The 17,929-nt window shown below is 42.3% G+C and overlaps 1 protein-coding gene across 2 annotated transcripts in view; it reads left to right on the top strand.

Annotated features, from left to right (window-relative positions):
* The window catches only part of LOC119647917 (neuronal calcium sensor 2), a 628,794-nt gene that overhangs the window by 477,161 nt on the left and 133,704 nt on the right, over positions 1–17,929 (top strand). For both annotated transcript variants that reach the window (XM_038049241.1, XM_038049240.1), the window contains one exon: positions 16,758–16,901. In XM_038049241.1, coding sequence (XP_037905169.1) covers positions 16,758–16,901 — 144 coding nt within the window. The remainder of the gene's footprint in view (positions 1–16,757; positions 16,902–17,929) is intronic.

Here is a 17,929-nt window from a genome sequence, read left to right as displayed (position 1 = left end):
TCATGCTGACATGTCGGGACGACGTGAAGGAGTTTATTGACCTATGGCATCTTTCCTCAAATACCTCGAATGAACTGATGACATCTGTTTGCTGGCCCTGAATTTCGAAAAAGAGAGGCATGTAGAGTTAGAGTGAAGGGAAACACTTTTGTGTGCTAGTGTTCTTTCTGTATTGTTTCATGAGAGGAGCGAATGGGACGCGACCACCACTGTCACTCGAAGGCTTCAAGCTTTCGTGATGATATGTGTGTAACGTATCGTCGGAGTACGCTGGCCTGATACTATTTCAAAAAAAGAACTTGATCGCCATAGGGGTTGCTTCCCGTGGGCGATTCCATCGAATGGCGAAAGGGACGGTGGATAGGTCATGCTTTAAGGAGGATCGACAATTGCATTGCTGCCTCATGCAGTGGAACCCACGCTCTCAAAATAGCCGACAAGTATAGCACCCCAAGGTCACTTCGCGCAGAACAGTAGAGAAGGAGTGCAGGCGTCTCGGGAACTCCTGGCGGGAGTTGAGGAGCATTTCAGCGAACAGCATGGCGCGTAGGTGTGATTGACGCGCTATATCCCACCAAGTGGTAAATGGCAACCATATAAATTTCTTGTGCAAAAGAGGATTTTTTGAAAGACTAGTGTCCGAAATATGACTGTAGTGCCTTAAAGAAGGAAAACATCAACTTCTAGTTAAGATCGCATTATCCTCTTCTTAGGCTCAAAGGAAATAAATTGTCCGATGGCTAACATAGTCAGGTTTTCTCCGACTCTTGGTAAACGGAAAAGAAAAGTGAAGAATTACTTCATTATATAATAATAGAAGCAAAAAGAAAATTAACATTCAGAGAAAGCACTAACCTCTTTAATTAAAGCCAGCTTCAGAAGGAACAGAGTCCGAGGTCAAAACGTACTTTTCCATCTCTTATGTACAAGTATATGCGAGTATTATGGCTTTTTTGACCCCCTGCGTCCACTGCAAAGATATGCCACCTACCCTCCCAAAACACACAAGAATAAAACACCATCTAATTAGTTAGAACAAAGGCACCTGTAATTCCAAGTTTTTTTCCCTTATCTCCATGTTGTAAGAAAATTCACTCGAAGAATTTTCTTCTTTCAGAAACACTGACCTTTATCACACTTTAAATTGTGCACTCCTTAAGGATCAAAGTAAACCTCTTTCATTTAATTTCTGTGTGTAATTTCTTGAAATGGAGCTTCCATTTTCTTCTAATGAATCAAATAAGCATCAAAGTTTTATTAGATTTGTCCTGGAAGCTACTTTTCCGTCTCTCTTGGTATCTTTTTTCATTTTCATTTACTCTGAGTCCTTGCAAATTGGAATATGAGTACTCTGTCTGAGCGTATGTAGGGGATGATATAGAATGTTGTCGCCATCAATTAGATAAGAAAATGGAACTTTGTGCTTTGTATTCTCAGCGGTATGATCGATCGAGAGGGAGAAATATGAAAACTTGCTTAGCTGGCTTTCATTGCTAATTAGATGGTTGCATTGGTGGATACGATAAACGAGTTCCTGCACGCTTCAGCTATGTAAAAAATTGTCTGGCTTGTGGATGTTTTTATGTGCCTGATATAACCTGACTGTCTTATTGATTTGGGTCCGTTTGAATCCTACCCTTGGCAAAATACAAGAGGTGTCAGCATTACAGGCTCCTACCTTGCAATGAGGACACCTTTTGGTTCCACCTAAAAGTTCTCTTCTGCAAGTGTTCCATTACGACAGTGAATCCTTGAAACAGTCAATGTATCAAATTCAATTACGTGTCCTACGAGAATCTGAGCGCTGTCAAGAAACAAAAACGAGTGGGGAATGAATTTAATCTGATTTCGACCTGTCGAGTTACTTCGTTAGCTCCCCTAATGAAACACACCAGTCAACTATCCGATTAGTGCCACCGAACGAATTTGCATTTATTTAAAGTAGATTCTCATCGATTCATCTCCTTTTCCATTCTAGTCCAGGTTGTCTCTGGTTTTTTTCCTTTTACTCATTTGTTCTTGCTTTCCCAACCACCCTCGGGGCATAAAAGCTCCTCCTCCACCTCTCAAAATTCAACCTTGCCATTACTCAATCTCGCTTTCACTCCGAATTTCTAAATTGAGCTCTCGTCCCTGCCGCAAATATTCGAAATCTCCATGTCTATATTTCACCTGTATCTCGACAATGACATCCTTATTCCCATCGTTCGACTTTAAAATGATGCTAACGAGACAGAAGTGTGAAGTAGGAAAAAGTGAAAGAAAATGCAAATAGATAAAAACTCACCGTCGAAGTTCGCTCTTGCCTTTCAGCTTTTCCAGATAGATGAAAGGAAAGGTTGATATTTCGTTGTGGCCGTGGTGGGGGGAGGGAGGGGATATTACACTCGCCCTTGCAAGAAGTGTGCTCCGTCTCAACCCTCATTTACTTAAACTTTCTTAGTCCTGAAATCGAAGTGATGTTTCATTCACATGGGTTGGCGCCTTGAGCTATTTTTGGCTCCACTTTTGGAAAATTGACGATAACGAGAGGAAAGAAGAAAATTTTGAATTTCATCATGTATGCGCAGACCCTTGTTTTTGTAAGTAGGATTCCAAGGTTATTGGTAGGGTCAGGGAGGATGGGATGACGGTTGGTTTTAGTGGCGGTTGCGTTTCTCTGGAAAATGTTTTTCTAATTGATATTTCGGAATATAATTGAGCAGAGGTTGGGACAAAAGAAATTCGATTAAGCCGATTTCGCTGTCCTTGTTGAAAGTGAAAAAGGTAAACCTGAAGATGTATTAATAGCACTGAGGCTGAGTATTGAATTTTCACGATACCTGACTGTAAACTGAACGAAATAACATGGGGTTGACAAGTTCCTTTTTTGCAAAGAAGTGGAAATCGTCAAAAAGTTAACATAGTGTGGGACTTTTACCCTCGAAAACCTTAATTTGATATTTCGGCTTCCCATTTGAGATCCTATGGTCAGTCCCAAAAACACCTTGGTTGGTTTATTGTGGAACTGGTTGTTCTCTAAGAGAGCGAATAACTTCGACTAATCTCTTTTCGGTCGTCGTAACAGACTGTTGATATCTGTATGTCAACTTTTAGCTTCGTTATCCTCATGGAGACGTCACCGCTAACTATACCTAGTTGCACGGCCCTTAGTGACCTCACTAACCATCTGTATTCGCATTTCGCATGTATCACGGAATCTCTACTATGTTTTTCTATACTTTGTCACAGCCCAAAAGCTGCACCAGGTAATGTGGAACCATACGTGTGTCAGCATCTCTTAATGAATTAATAATTTATTGTTGGTGATTCACTGGGGATTCCTCCCTAGTTTGATTTCCGAAGCCTTGACCCTTTCTGTGAATAGCTTTTTGCAGCTCCGTTGTGGCTCTCCCCCGGGAAAAATAGACGCATCGTCCCTAAATGTCGCTGTTTTGATTTTGTCGCTGGAAGGCGTATCATTGATAACGAAAATAAAGTGTTGAATACGAAATATTGCTCTATGGTACACCAGGTGTAATTTTTTTGAGTCGGAGCATGTTCCTCCATGTTTATCTCTAAATAGTCGCTCAGATATGTAAGATTTTGGTATCCTGAAACATTCTGTCACAAGATCCTTATTCAATTTGTACAGCACATCGTAATGCTACACGTTATCGAAAATAGCCTTTCAGGTAATTTGGTCGCAATGGAGAAAAGCGATATTGGCCAATATGACTCCCTACGTTATCATCATCATCAATGGCGTAACAACCGGTATTCGGTCTAGGACTGTCTTAATAAGGAACTCCGTAGGACGTCGCGGTTTTTGTCTTGCTCTACCAATTCGATATCCCTAAAAGCTCTCTGGCGTCCTGACCCTATGCCATCACTCCATCTCAGGCACGGTCTGCCTTGTCTTTTTTTTGTACCATAGATATTACCCTTATAGACTTTCCGGGTTGGATCATCCTTAAATTTTTAGCGGTCTCAAGGTTGTAGCCTCCTATCTTTTTTATTCTCGTTTGACCAGTGCGATTGTATGTTGTTGGCTATTTGTTATTTGGCGCTGACGTTGCCACCGTGTACCTCGTCTTACCTTCACTAACGTACAGCCCAAGATCTCGCGGCGCCTGCTCAATTTAATTGAAGACAGTTTGTACGTCTCTGGTCGTTTTTCCCATGATGTCGATATCGTCAGCATAGGCCAGTAGTTGGGTGGGCCTAAAGAGGATCGTGCCTCTCGCATTTACCTCAGCATCACGGATCACTTTTTCCACGGCCAGGTTAAAGAGGATGCATGATAGGGCTTTGGTATCGACCAATGATGTTCAGGGCGTATGGGGCTTTCCGACGTAGCAAGATAGCGGAGAATATCTTGCATACGGCACTCAGCAACGTGATACCTCTATAATTGCTGCACTGTGTGATATCTCCCTCTGTATGCATGAATGGCTTTCGTAGGTCGCTCCTGATATAATTTATATTAATCGATTCCCCGTTGGCACCCTTCGTCAAATCATTCGTTTCTTTTGCCCCGAAGTTTGTATCCGCTGGCTTTCTCTGATTAGGTCTTTTAGCCGACCCCACATCCCATCAATTCTACCGGTATCATGGTGTCGGTTCAGCATCTGCAGGATTTGTTCCTTCCGACATATTTGGTGCCATGTTTTCGTTCTGCAGCTTTTTATTATTGAACCTGATAGCCGGTTGGGAGGCTACTATTTCCGTTCTTTGCTTTCCGACATCAGCATCTTGTTTTGACATGATAGTGTTCGCTGTCATCTTCTATTATGCTAGTTCATCTAGGGTAGATCGTAGAATCATCCTATGAAAAATCAGCGACCTCCACTTCTGGTGAGGAATTAGGACAAACGGTATTTGGTCTCCCTTAGTCTGCTCTAGCCGTTCTTTATTTGAGCAATGGGCTTATGCCACCACTGATTCTCCGACGATTATTCCCATCTATGGAAAGTCATTTATCGTGCGAGAATGTCGAATGGAATCACATCAGCCACTAACAACGCTTCCTCATCTGAAATATGAAGCATATCATTTCAGCTATAAGCGATCTCTGACTGTATTGGGATTCACCGACGCTCGTCGAAATTCTTGCAAATGTAGCAGTGGAGCGGAATACCTCTTATTTGACAAGCCAACTCAAGCTGCCCCCGTAAAGCTTAATTTCAGGTCAATTCTCTCCGCCAGGTATTTGACAGCCTGCTTTAAAAAGGCAGAATATCCTTCGACTTTGACAGTGTTGTTCATTTTATATCATGTGATTAATACCGAGTTTGTTTTCTCATTCGCCTGGATCAGTGCGGTTTTTTCCAGCCACATCATTAGACGGCTGCGGCGGGTATACTTTAACATCTTCTGGGCCCTTCGCTGTATTGTCATGTCATCTGCAAAGCCAGCAATCGTAGTCTCGTTTGGGAGGGAAATATGAATACTTGGTTATGCTTCATATTCCACAGCAGGTAGCCCAGTATCGAACCCAGGGGGGATCAATGTACTCTCTCAGGCAGTCATCCATGCCGTATCAGTGGGTCCTTTACAAGACATACTTTTCGACTAAACTCGCCAAGTATCCAAGAACAACTTTTCTAGCCCATGCACCTTGAATTTGGAGTTGAATGCAGTTTTGAAATCCAACGTCACAATATTCTCCAGAACTCACTATCTTGTCAAATTCACCACCACTTTTATAACATTCACAGTGAAGTGGGTGACAGGCTTTTGCCATTTTCTATTGTAGATCACTCTCTCCATCATATTTTCAATTGCGTCCAGCAAAGGAACTTATTGCTGTTACTTTTTCAGCTAGACAAAGAGGATTCTCATGGAAGCATTGGCGAATAAGTCGAGTCTAGTCTTTACTGGAAATTTCAAAGCTTTGTTGGGAATCCAATTTTGCGGCATTATTGTCGCACATATGTCGCTTTAGTTCCTTCTCAGTTAATAATATTTTTATCTGTATGCCCATTGGACTACAGGTTTACTTTCGTTGTTTTCGTGGCAAGGTAACAGAATGTCAATAGGTCATCCGCGGCAATCTTGGCTCTCGCAGCTTTTTGATTGTCACCCTGTAAGCTGCAACCAAGGATTTATGCCGGTACCCTCGCAGAGCTGTAATAACCAATTTTGTTTTTTTTTGGATGGCCTTTTTTAGTTTATCTCAACATCGCCAGTCGCCTTCTGGGCATAGAAGCATCGCAAGGTTCCGTGGCCTGTTGGGTAATCTGGGTGGCTGTCTTATGGCCATACCGTTTAGGGATGTTTCTTAATCGCCGCGTAAAGCGTATTTTCCACAGAATCCTTCGGCTTCCATCCGGGTAACCCATACGATATTAAGGCAGAGCTCTCCCTCCCTTATTGGAACTCTGAGTAGAGTGCTGACTAGCACGCCACGGACCGATCAGGCCATTAACAGTTTGGTCGGCAAAGTGAAGGCCAAGCGCTCACCAGATTTACAGCCTAGAAGGAAAATAACATCAGAGTGTAAGGAAATATTCCTCTTGTTGCAGCAAACCTGTGAAAACATGGTTTGGGCTTCTTTGTCAGTAACAAGAATAGTCAACTTAAAATTCCTATGGAAGGACTCTATGACCTCTATGACTATGGACTCAATTGATCAAATGGCCAAGTCTAGAGTATGAACAAATTTCCTACCCTCATTGCAATAAAGTGTACATCGAACCAGAGAGTTGGCAGATCGATTGTGATGGAGTGCATCGTCTTGAAGAACCACACGATTTCCAAGGACAACGTAAAATTATTGATAGGCATGAGGATTGTAGGAATTAATCATGGTCGGATATTTGTAAAGGACCAAGGCATTTGATATATCTGGTTGCCCGAATTCCCCTGGAGTCATACTGGACACAAGAATTATAACATGCCTTCCGCCGGCAGGACAAGAAACCAGAAACGAAGTGCTAATAAGGATTCAATTTCGGGTCAAATTTCTACCCCGTTTTTGAGACAAGAAGCATAAATGGGGTATCCTAGATTTCTTTTTTTATTCCAAATCTAACACTCACGAAAAGGACGAGTTGTCCTAAAAAAAACTAGCAGAGTTAAATGTTTATCAAATACGTCTGCCACTATTCAAGGATCCACTTATATCGTTAAAGTTTCAGATGCTGGAACACGCTGCTAGTGCTCTGAACTTACACCATACATAACATAACTGGAGTGGGAAGCGAGTTCCGTGAGAAAACTTGCTCGAGCTAATATGTTCAGTCACGAGAAAGCCCATCTCCAGTACCAGAAACAAATTTAGCGTAGTTGCAAATTACGCTCTAACATGCGGGTCAAGAGAAAGGAAGCCTAATAATACCTATCTGATGTTAAAAACCCCAAGCAACAAACTGCTGCTGTTTTTACAACTGAAATCCCGATTATGACTTTTTCTAGTCTTTCAAAGCGGTTTCTTGCCTGTATGGATCCTGTATTCTAATTACCTTTTACGGTAGTGTAATGGACCGCTCTGTCTCTATTGGGATTACCTATCATTATGCATCTTGTTACATACGAAGTGCAGACATCTGTGAAATATTCTTGGTGGAGCTTGAAATCTTTTCTTTGAAGGGAAGAAGCTGGAAATTCATTTTTACTCCCCGATTCCGCATCCCTTAGACTTGGATTTATATATTTATTGCCTTCATTAGTAAATAAAATGAAGAGACCGTCAACGTATGTGTCATAGCATACGACGGAATTATGTATATTCCAAAAGTAGGTCATCTATCATCAGGTTCTTACTAAATGAAGCTGCAATGAATTCCTGTGGATAGTCTGGCGTATTGTTCACTTATGTATACTCGTTGACACTCTGGGTGAATGCCTTCCTAACTGCTGTACCGAGCTCATTCTTGATAACCGCACTGACAAAGTTTGAATTACACAGGAGATCACTTAAGAAACCTTCGCATTTGAAATGTGTGTCTGACCGCTGACAGATGGGAAGTTTTCACCGCCAATCACTATGCTCTTGATTAAGCTCAGGAGGAAAGATTTATCCCTTCACGACCGGTGACCGCAGGACCCCTTTTGCTTTGAAGGACCTTGCTAAAGGTAGAGGGCAGAGATTCAGCCGTCCTTCACTGGTAAACTCTTTTTCAAGGCCTGTTGTTTCATGACTAAGTGGTCTGTCCTAACTTCTTTTATTTATGGATAATATATTGACCATTGCTTACTCAACTCGGAAGAACGCAGAGGCTTTGAGAAGTTGCCGCTTTTTTATTAACAATTAAACAACGGTGTCGGTGGACATTGCTTTCTTTCATGTAGTAAATTTGGTTCTGATATTGTGGAAAGTATTCTAAAGGCAGGAACGAATCGATTTGTGGAGGGACACTGCTATTACTAAAAGTATGCCAGCTTTTCTGACGATTTTTGCCCAGGTCGTTGCCATAAATTCCATCCCTCAAAGCTAAAGCCACGTGATTGACTTGATAAAAATCCAGCGAAGTACACAAAAGAAGTGCTAACCTATTTCAGATACAAAATTTTGTTCAGAGTTCCAATCGCAAAACGTGCAAAACCAAAACACGTGAAGATCGTAGTACCTATACCTTGCGCAGTATCAAGTCCACTGCAGCAGCTAGCGGCATATATTGCGACGGACGTTAACAGAAAAGTAGCATCAAATCGCCAATGTACAATATTTTTAGAGGCGTTGAAGTTACTTATTCCTGCGCTTAGCTAGTCATCCAGCTGATCACTTCCACACAACCGATTAGGACAGGTAGTAGGCAGCACTCATATATTAGGTCCTTTGCTGTCCTACCTGAAAGCGTCGCAGGTCTCTGCAAATCTGAGGATGCCTCTCTGAGGCATACAAAAATGGTTCACTCTGAGGTGTTTTTGACTGGAGACTGAACAAGCTGTGCAGCAGGGATATCTCATCGTCTTACTCTCATTGGTTGCCTCGTTGGAAGTTTTGCGGAGGGTTTCAGGGTTCCTTTTCCTCCTCCTTCTCCTCTTTCTACTCTATGTAGCTTCCTCTTCTTTCTCTTTCTCTTCTTCCCCTGCTTCCCTCATTTTCTCTGTCTCTTTCTCCAAGTCCAGGTTCCTATCTTTTTTTGGCGCTCCCAACGTGTTCCACCAACAAATTAGTTGTCGTTGACCTCTCGCTGACACTGCCCACTCGTACAAGGTAATTTAATGCTCCATCCCATCTAATTACGCATAAGCCTAGCAGTACATAGCGAAACAACAATCAAAGATAAAACAACAACAATTTATATGACCAAAATAATAAGAAGGTCAACTATGTAGTTGTACTTTCACCGGTGATAAACAGGCCAAAGGAAGAACTAGATCTGTCAGCGGCGCTGACAGATACTATAGACTCGAATACCGAAAAACAGTAACTCTGTTTTCAGAATTTATTTTTGGAACTTTAGACTGTAATTATGCATAATCCTCATTTTTCGGGAAAAGCAAATTAAATTTGTTAATTAGTGCAGAAAAACAAGGAGATATCTGACATACTCTTATCAATGTTAATGAACCCCCGAGCAAGGGGCAGCATTCAAAGGCAGTTCAGTGCATTTGACCATATCATAATTTCCTGCATTTGTCCCAAGTCAAAGTCACGCAATTTCCCCCCCTATAACATTTATCCTTGAATGAGGTTATTCACTCTAACCATCTGAAGACAATGCAGATAACCCTTCTAGGTCCTTGCCCTCAATAACCTACTTAATAACAGGAGCCAATTTATGTTTGCATTAGAGTTGTTTCTAGTCACACTCAATTGTTCGCAGGCTATGAACAATCTATAAACACTCCAAGGTATTTCCATAGATGTCCTTAACAGGTCCCCATCTTAGTTTATGTAGTGTTCATATGTCACTAGCAGAATGCTAATTCAATAATGATTAAGTAGAACATTCGCTCGTGCTGAAGAGGTATCAATATTCGATTACTATTGATTGCCTTCTGCTCCTTTCATTTCTAGCTATTGAAATTTTCAAAACCTCAATTCATATTAAGTTTTGAAATCGATTTATACTTCAATTCAAACATTTTCCGAGTATTGGTTTGAGAGAGTATAAGAATCATCTTGGTACCTATTTTCGTGTGGGAAACTATAGAGTTCTTCTGTGTAGAAACCAATTTTCAATTTTAGATTAGTCTATGGTAGTTTTGTCAAAAGAGAAATATTTAGTTTCACAGGCACTTACCTCTGTATGTACTATGTACTTTTGATGCTCAATCTTGTCTTTGGCAGGCTTTGCAGGATTCAGAAGGCTGTATTCCAGACCTGGGGGAAGGGCTAGGGAATGGTGACTTTCCTTAGTCCGGACGAACGCCCAAAATAAAAATATAAATTATTTATAGAGATAACAACCCTCATAATTCTCACCCCGGCCATGGATTTTTTTCTTGTGCGCTATCGTTCTAAACCACTAGGATCCATTTTTGTACTCTAAGTAACAAAAATGTGATTTGTGAAGTCTCCCACAATTTTACTTCGGTTTTGGAGTTATAAAATGTTCAAAGCTTATCCTGAGTAATTTCTTTTAACTTGCGTAATTTTGTTAGAGTAGGGCGTTTTTATGTGCTTCATCAACATCACCCGTCAGTGAAACATTCTTCTACGTGGAAATTGATAATTCCGTCTGACGCTAGAAGGAAGCACTACATTCTGGGTGACATCATAGCAGTTCTCGGCTCAACACTATATACTGTCATACTCTTTCAGCTATAGGGCAAGATATTAATTGCTATGGTAGGTATCAGTGGCCGCTCAGAGGAGCCCAATTAGCGCATTGGTGCGCCGTTTTGATGATTAGTTGCTATACGCGCTTGAGTATGGTAAGCAGCAGATCCGATGGTGGATCAAATCCAGCTACGGTACCAAGGTGAGGTGTGGCAATTTGTTAACCTTCAAGTGCATTTAACAAGTCAGAGTGGTGCCAATTTTTAGTTATCCCAGAAGATAATATACTAATGGTCAGTAGCTATTCTACTAGAACTTTTCATTGCATTTTCATTGCAACCAATTTGCAGATACTTTTCAATTGTTTTCAAACAAAACCCACCTTCTTCAAAAGCCAAAGCTTACACTAAGAAACAGATGAGGTTACCACGAAGGTCGTTTGAGCGAAATTGAGACTCAGGGTAAAAATTATGCAGGCTTCCCTTGACTTAATTTCCTTAAAGTCTCTATTCTAACATCTGTTACCTCCCCCCTTTCTGTTAGCGGAAGGGGGCCCATCGGCAATGTGAAGTCACACATCCTGGAAATACAATTGGTGAACTCATCGCTGTCTAAGTGTTCGGATTATTAACGAAGTGGTAAGGCGAGGTATTGCAAAAGAAATTGGGCAAGTTACACTTAGACGGGAGAAAGCAAAAAAGGAGGAACAGGGTGATGTACCGAGCAAACATACTAAAGTAGTTTAAGACTTGTGACTTGAGCATCACCTGAACTCTCAATGCAGGATGATGGGCATCCGGCGTGACGTAAGGAGGGGCATCTATAGACTGCAAAAAAACCCATAGGCAAAATAGAGAGGACAAAATGTTTGTAATTTTGGTAATTCCTGGTGAAGTTGAATGACGTGAAGTGGCGCAAGTGCAGGAGGGAATGATATCTACCACAAAAGAGATGAACATCAGTCCAAACAGTGAAGGTAAAAGGGAGAAAAATTCGTTAGTTAGGACTTTTTTGTTTTATTTCGATATTAATATAAATCAGGTTATTAGATCCTCGTTCCTATTGGGTGAAAACTCATTCTGACAAGCGTCTTCTTAGGTCAATTTTGTATTACCATGAAAAATCTGCAAATGCCTGCACCATATGCAAGGGCTCGAAGAGTGCAAGCTTCGCAGCTTTTGGCAAGTCATTAAAAGCTTCGTGTGCTGGTTGCGTAGAACAAAACACCCTTGCTATTGATCAATTCTAGCCACATAAGGTCAATCGTCTGTCTAAATGTGGTCATTTATTCACTGTAGAGGTCAAAATTGAGTGGTTGGCTGTCGTTAATCTGGTCTTGGCGATAGTTTAGAATTGCTCACTGCAATGTAGATCGCGCTTTTGTTCAGTCGTTCTTCCAGTTTTTCAACCATCTTTCATCCCTAGTAACCATCCGCTTTCAAAAATAAGTCGACTTATTTACGTTTTGCAGGCATTGACATGGTTCAAAAAGCTCTTTTATGTCAATTTGTATGAGATCCAGATATAGATATTCTTCTTGCCTTATGCAAATGGTTCCAAATATTTTCTTGCCTAACCTTTAGTTCCCGGAGAGTGGAATAAGCGCTCACAAGCTGGTCTGGCGCGGCTATTCTCATGGTTTTATTGACATTTTCGAAAATTGATCCACTAAAATGTGAACCATTTTCTGAGTCTGTACCACCAGAATGAATTAATTGGAACTACCGTTTTGGTGTTGCATTCGATACTGTATTGAAGTCATAAACTGCACTAGCTTGTCCGCCTACTCATCCTTTTTACTTTTGCGTATCGGTACTGAGTGACATCGATTTTTTTGATTTTTTATCTCCAGTTTGGAACGTTCATCAAACACGAAACTGTCAGCTGTGAAATGTACTGTCACATTTTGGTATAACCCTATGATGTATACATCACATGGTATGAATCACTAAAGACCTCTAGCGAAAAATGCTCTGAACTTTTTATTTTGCCCGATAAATAACCTTGCGTTGGGGTAGGGCAAAATACCTAGAAAGGGGTCTTAGTAGCGTTCCTCCAGCAATAGTCCTAGTTAGGGCGGCGTGGTCTTGTCACAGCTAAAGATAAAAGAACCATTGAATTGTTCAGAATTGAGCACGTTATTATTTTGCAACTGTGATTCAGAAAGAATCGAATTGGTGGACTTCAGCGCAAAGCCCAGGCATCTAGAGTTCCTTCCCAAGGCAGGCCTACGCCGGATACCACTTGATGATGATCATAGTATTTCAGAAAGGCAGATAGAATGAAGTGCATCTGCTTGGGCCTTAGACCTCTCACATTCTGATGAAAAGGTCCTAAGTTAAGAAATGGCACATTGGTGTAGATCGGCGAAGTAAGCAGGCGCCACGTAAAGTTCCTCGTTTTAGTTTAGAAATTGAGGGAGTCCTAAGTCCGGACTAGTCCGGAAGAAGCTTTTTTCCATTGTTTGTGGTCTATGGAACCATTTGTTCTGGGCTAGCACCCAATGTGCAAAAATGGCCGACATGTGGCATCCAGGGCAAAGGTAACTATACCACATACTGTCTTATTTCAACCTTGGGAGCAGTGTGACCGAAGTGGCTACAAAATGGTGTTTGCTCCATAAAGGAGTATATAAATACATCCATGAACACGACATACTTATGAATTATAATCAGGATAAAAAAAAAATTCTCCTATCCTGCTCCCAGACTAGAGGGGTTTTGTCCTTTCGATAAGGTTTGAGGAAAACTCCCTGTAGAGAAAGGAAGTTCCTTTGTCTTCTGTCTTCTTTCCTCTGTGACATATATATATGAGTCCTTTGTCTTCTGCCCTCTATGCTCTGTCCTATGCATGACATCCCCTAGTTTGGTTGATAGGGTTACAATAGTTCAAAGTTGTCTCTTCCATGCAAATTTCCTGCAATGCTAAATATTGATTATCATCGCTAGAGTGAGTAGTCTGCAATGCCTAGAATCCATATATGCTACGGGCTACGTACAAATGGAATAGTTCTGCAATCAAATATACTTATACAGGAAATACATAAAACCTTTTACACCTGAAACTGTCGCTTCGATAGGCATCCCTACAGTATATGGTAAGGAGTATGTAAAAGACCCTTTCAAGTATCTTCCCTGCCTGTCTATAAGGCAAATGGTGTGGAACGATGATGGATGCTTATTGGGCTTCTCTGTAGCAAAACTAGCCTCTTCCGGCGAGCGGGCATGCCTCAAATACAGTGATAAACCAGTCGGGTCTAGTCTTAGCAGTGAGTTTGAGGGCTTTATTGGAAACATCATCTAAACTGGAGTCTTTATTATCACGAATTATGCAGGCAAATCTCCGTAACTTCCTGTTTAGGTACCGCAAGTGTGGTGAAGACGTCCAACGCTAGCTTACAATTTTTGCGCTCCCTTTTATATGCGGGCAGGCCAGTTGTGGTGTTCGCATCCTCATTTTCTTCAATCCTGTACGCTGTTTCCCAAGCGTTTTCTTAAAGCATTCTCGATTGCTTGTGCTTACAGCCGTTTCTCTCTCAATATTGGTTTTCCTCTAGATCGCTGGCATATTCTTCTTACTCGGAAGCAAACAGTCTCCATCTCTGCAATTTCTTTGTTCTGCTAATAGTTTGCCCGCCTATCACCGAGGACTGGCTGCTTCGTTATGGGAGCATTTCATGCTCTCGCATGCCTTCATGGTCTGTGCTAATTTTTCTGAAACTGCACCGTCGGAATCATGGGCTCCCAATAGCATATCTATGAATGCATGCCCTCCAAAAGTTTACACGGTGGAAGCTTTGATTTCCAGACTATATTCCTCGCCATTGTGATACTCACTATGTCAAATCCGATATTGCGTCCTCTGTCCTTTATCGTCTACCCGCTGGCCTCTGTCCCTGTCTTCTTTTCTCTGTTCTTTGTCCTTTATCCCCTACCCTCTGTCTTCTATCCTATCGCCTTTGTCCTCTATCTTCTGCTTGAGGTCCATTGTCCTCTTTCTTCTGTTCTCTCTTCTGTCGCATTGTCTCTCTGCTCTCTGTCCTTTGTTCTATGACCTCTGTCCTCTGTCCACTGTTCTCTGTCCTCTGTCCACTGTCCACTGTCCTCTATCCTCTGTCCTCTTTCCTCTTTCCTCTTTCCTCTTTTCTCTTTTCTCTTTCCACTTTCCACTTTCCACTTTCCTCTGTCCTCTGTCCTCTGTCCTCTGTCCTCTGTCCTTTGTCCTCTGTCCTTTGTCCTCTGTCCTCTGTCCTCTGTCCTCTGTCCTCTGTCCTCTGTCCTCTGTCCTCTGCCCTTTGTACTTTGTCCTTTGTCCTCTGTCCTCTGTCCTTTATCCTCTGTCCTCTGTCTCCTGTCTTCTGTCCTCTGTCCTCTGTCTTCTGTCTTCTGTCCTCTGTTCTCTGTTCTCTGTCCTCTGTCCTCTGTCCTCTGTCCTCTGTCCTCTGTCCTCTGTCCTCTGTCCTCTGTCCTCTGTCCTCTGTCCTCTGTCCTCTGTCCTCTGTCCTCTGTCCTCTGTCCTCTGTCCTCTGTCCTCTGCCCTCTGTCCTCTGTCCTCTGTCCTCTGTCCTCTGTCCTTTGTCCTTTGTCCTCGGTCTTCTGTCCTTTATCCTCTGTCCTCTGTCTCCTGTCTTCTGTCCTCTGTCCTCTGTCTTCTGTCTTCTGTCTTCTGTCCTCTGTTCTCTGTTCTCTGTTCTCTGTCCTCTGTCCTCTGTCCTCTGTCCTCTGTCCTCTGTCCTTTGTCCTCTGTCCTCTGTCCTCTGTCCTCTGTCCTCTGTCCTCTGTCCTCTGTCCTCTGTCCTCTGTCCTCTGTGCTCTCTCCTCTGCCCTCTTTCCTCTGTCCTCTGTCCTCTGTCCTCTGTCCTCTGTCCTCTGCCCTCTGTCCTCTGTCCTTTGTCCTCTGTACTCTGTCCTCTGTCCTCTGCCCTCTGTCCTCTGTCCTTTGTCCTTTGTCCTCTGTCTTCTGTCCTTTATCCTCTGTCCTCTGTCTCCTGTCTTCTGTCCTCTGTCCTCTGTCTTCTGTCTTATGTCCTCTGTTCTCTGTTCTCTGTCCTCTGTCCTCTGTCCTCTGTCCTCTGTCCTCTGTCCTCTGTCCTCTGTCCTCTGTCCTCTGTCCTCTGTCCTCTGTCCTCTGTCCTCTGTCCTCTGTCCTCTGTCCTCTGCCCTCTGTCCTCTGTCCTCTGTCCTCTGTCCTCTGCCCTCTGTCCTCTGTCCTCTGTCCTTTGTCCTTTGTCCTCTGTCTTCTGTCCTTTATCCTCTGTCCTCTGTCTCCTGTCTTCTGTCCTCTGTCCTCTGTCTTCTGTCCTCTGTTCTCTGTCCTCTGTCTTCTGTCCTCTGTCCTCTGTCCTCTGTCCTCTGTCCTCTGTCCTCTGTCCTCTGTCCTCTGTCCTCTGTCCTCTGTCCTCTGTCCTCTGTCCTCTGTCCTCTGTCCTCTGTCCTCTGTCCTCTGTCCTCTGTCCTCTGTCCTCTGTCTTCTGTCCTCTGTTCTCTGTTCTCTGTTCTCTGTTCTCTGTCCTCTGTCCTCTGTCCTCTGTCCTCTGTCCTCTGTCCTCTGTCCTCTGTCCTCTGTCCTCTGTCCTCTGTCCTCTGTCCTATGTCCTCTGTCCTCTGTCCTCTGTCCTCTGTCCTCTGTCTTCTGTCTTCTGTCCTCTGTCCTCTGTCCTCTGTCCTCTGTCCTCTGTCCTCTGTCCTCGGTCCTCGGTCCTCGGTCCTCTGTCCTCTGTCCTCTGTCCTTTGTCCTCTGTCCTCTGTCCTCTGTCCTCTATCGCCTGTCGTCTGTCCTCTGTCGTCGGTCCTCTGTTTTCTGTCTTCTGTCCTCTGTTCCCGGTCCTCTATCCTCTCTCTGTCCTCTGTGTTCTGTCCTTTCTGTTCTGTTCTCTGTTTATACACGATTTGTACACCTTAAGTTCCGTGAATTTTCATCTCCCCTGCCCTATTTTCGATCCGTTCATGTGTAGAATTCTCTGAGTTCAAATTTAAAGAAATTCCTTTGCTGTCTTTCGCTGTCGTAAGAATTAAAATGTAAGCTCCTCTTGAAACATTTTGTTTAATTTTAATTACATATCTTGAATAATTTATTCAATCTATATTTGCATTTATCTTTACAGCAAGACTGCCCAAATGGTCGACTGACACCAGCTAAATTCGTCGACATGTACAAAATGTTTTTCCCTTCTGGTAATGCCGAAGAATTCTGTGATCACGTATTTAGAACGTTTGATATGGATAAAAATGGATACATCGATTTTAAGGTAAGTGAAATTAGTTCTTATGATTGAATCCTTAATGGCAGTTTGTATGGTTGTCTTATTTTTGACTGGAAAGGGTTTTTTCGCCAAGGACGTTCAAGGTTTTTCTGTAGTCCTTAATGCGAATACGATATGAGAATTCATCTTGTGTTTCATTCAATTCCAATTCCAAAGGCATCGAAATTCCTTCGGGTAATAATTGCAGGAAATATCGAAATTTATATTGGTTGTTAGCGAATGATTGATGAGGATATTATGCCAGTCGTCAGATACCTAGGAAGATATAATTTCCCATTTTCATTTTGCTTCGGAAAGAATAATGCGATACACTTAATAAACTCCTTGATGTGCCAAGATATCGTTTATCGAATTTCTACCCATTTTATTGCTTACATGTACGCCTTTTCGGAATCCCATTTTCCTCCATTATCACTCATTTTGCTTACACTAGTTTCGTGAAATATTAATTTTTGCAATAAGGCGGGAAATTAAGCATTGTGTCGACACCGTAATGCCTCGAAAATGAACGTGCCGTGAGAGTGAGATGTACTCGTAGTCTGGAACCAGCTTGGAAATTGCTAATAGACAAACCCTCTCTCTACTTCGGAGGCTTCGCTGGTGAAGATTATTTCGATCAATAAATCACCTGACAGACAGCGCTTAAGCCTTGGATATTATATTTGTATTGTTTTCCCCATTTATATTTTTCTTCCCTTCCAAGGAGCTTTGTGGTGAAAGGAAGTATTAGTTGGTGCGAGGTTCCTATGACTAGAACATTTGCTGCGTTTCCTAGTGTCCCTGGAGAGCAAGGGTTGGGGGTGTAGAAAGCGTTTAGTTTCTCTTGGGGGAAAATTACTGCGTAATATTTAGATAATGACATTTACTTGGAGAGATTTTTCATTTTTAAAATCCTTTTGAGGACGATTTAAGCACGTTTATGAAGTTGGTATAAACAGTCCGTGTTTTTTTTGGTGATAAATCTAAAGGATTAGAAAGGGTTATTTCGAAAAATTAATGCCGAAAGGGTTATG

This window comes from Hermetia illucens, chromosome 2 (genome assembly GCF_905115235.1).
Source record: "Hermetia illucens chromosome 2, iHerIll2.2.curated.20191125, whole genome shotgun sequence".
NCBI lineage: Eukaryota > Metazoa > Arthropoda > Insecta > Diptera > Stratiomyidae > Hermetia > Hermetia illucens.
This window is presented reverse-complemented; position numbering and strand designations above follow the sequence as displayed.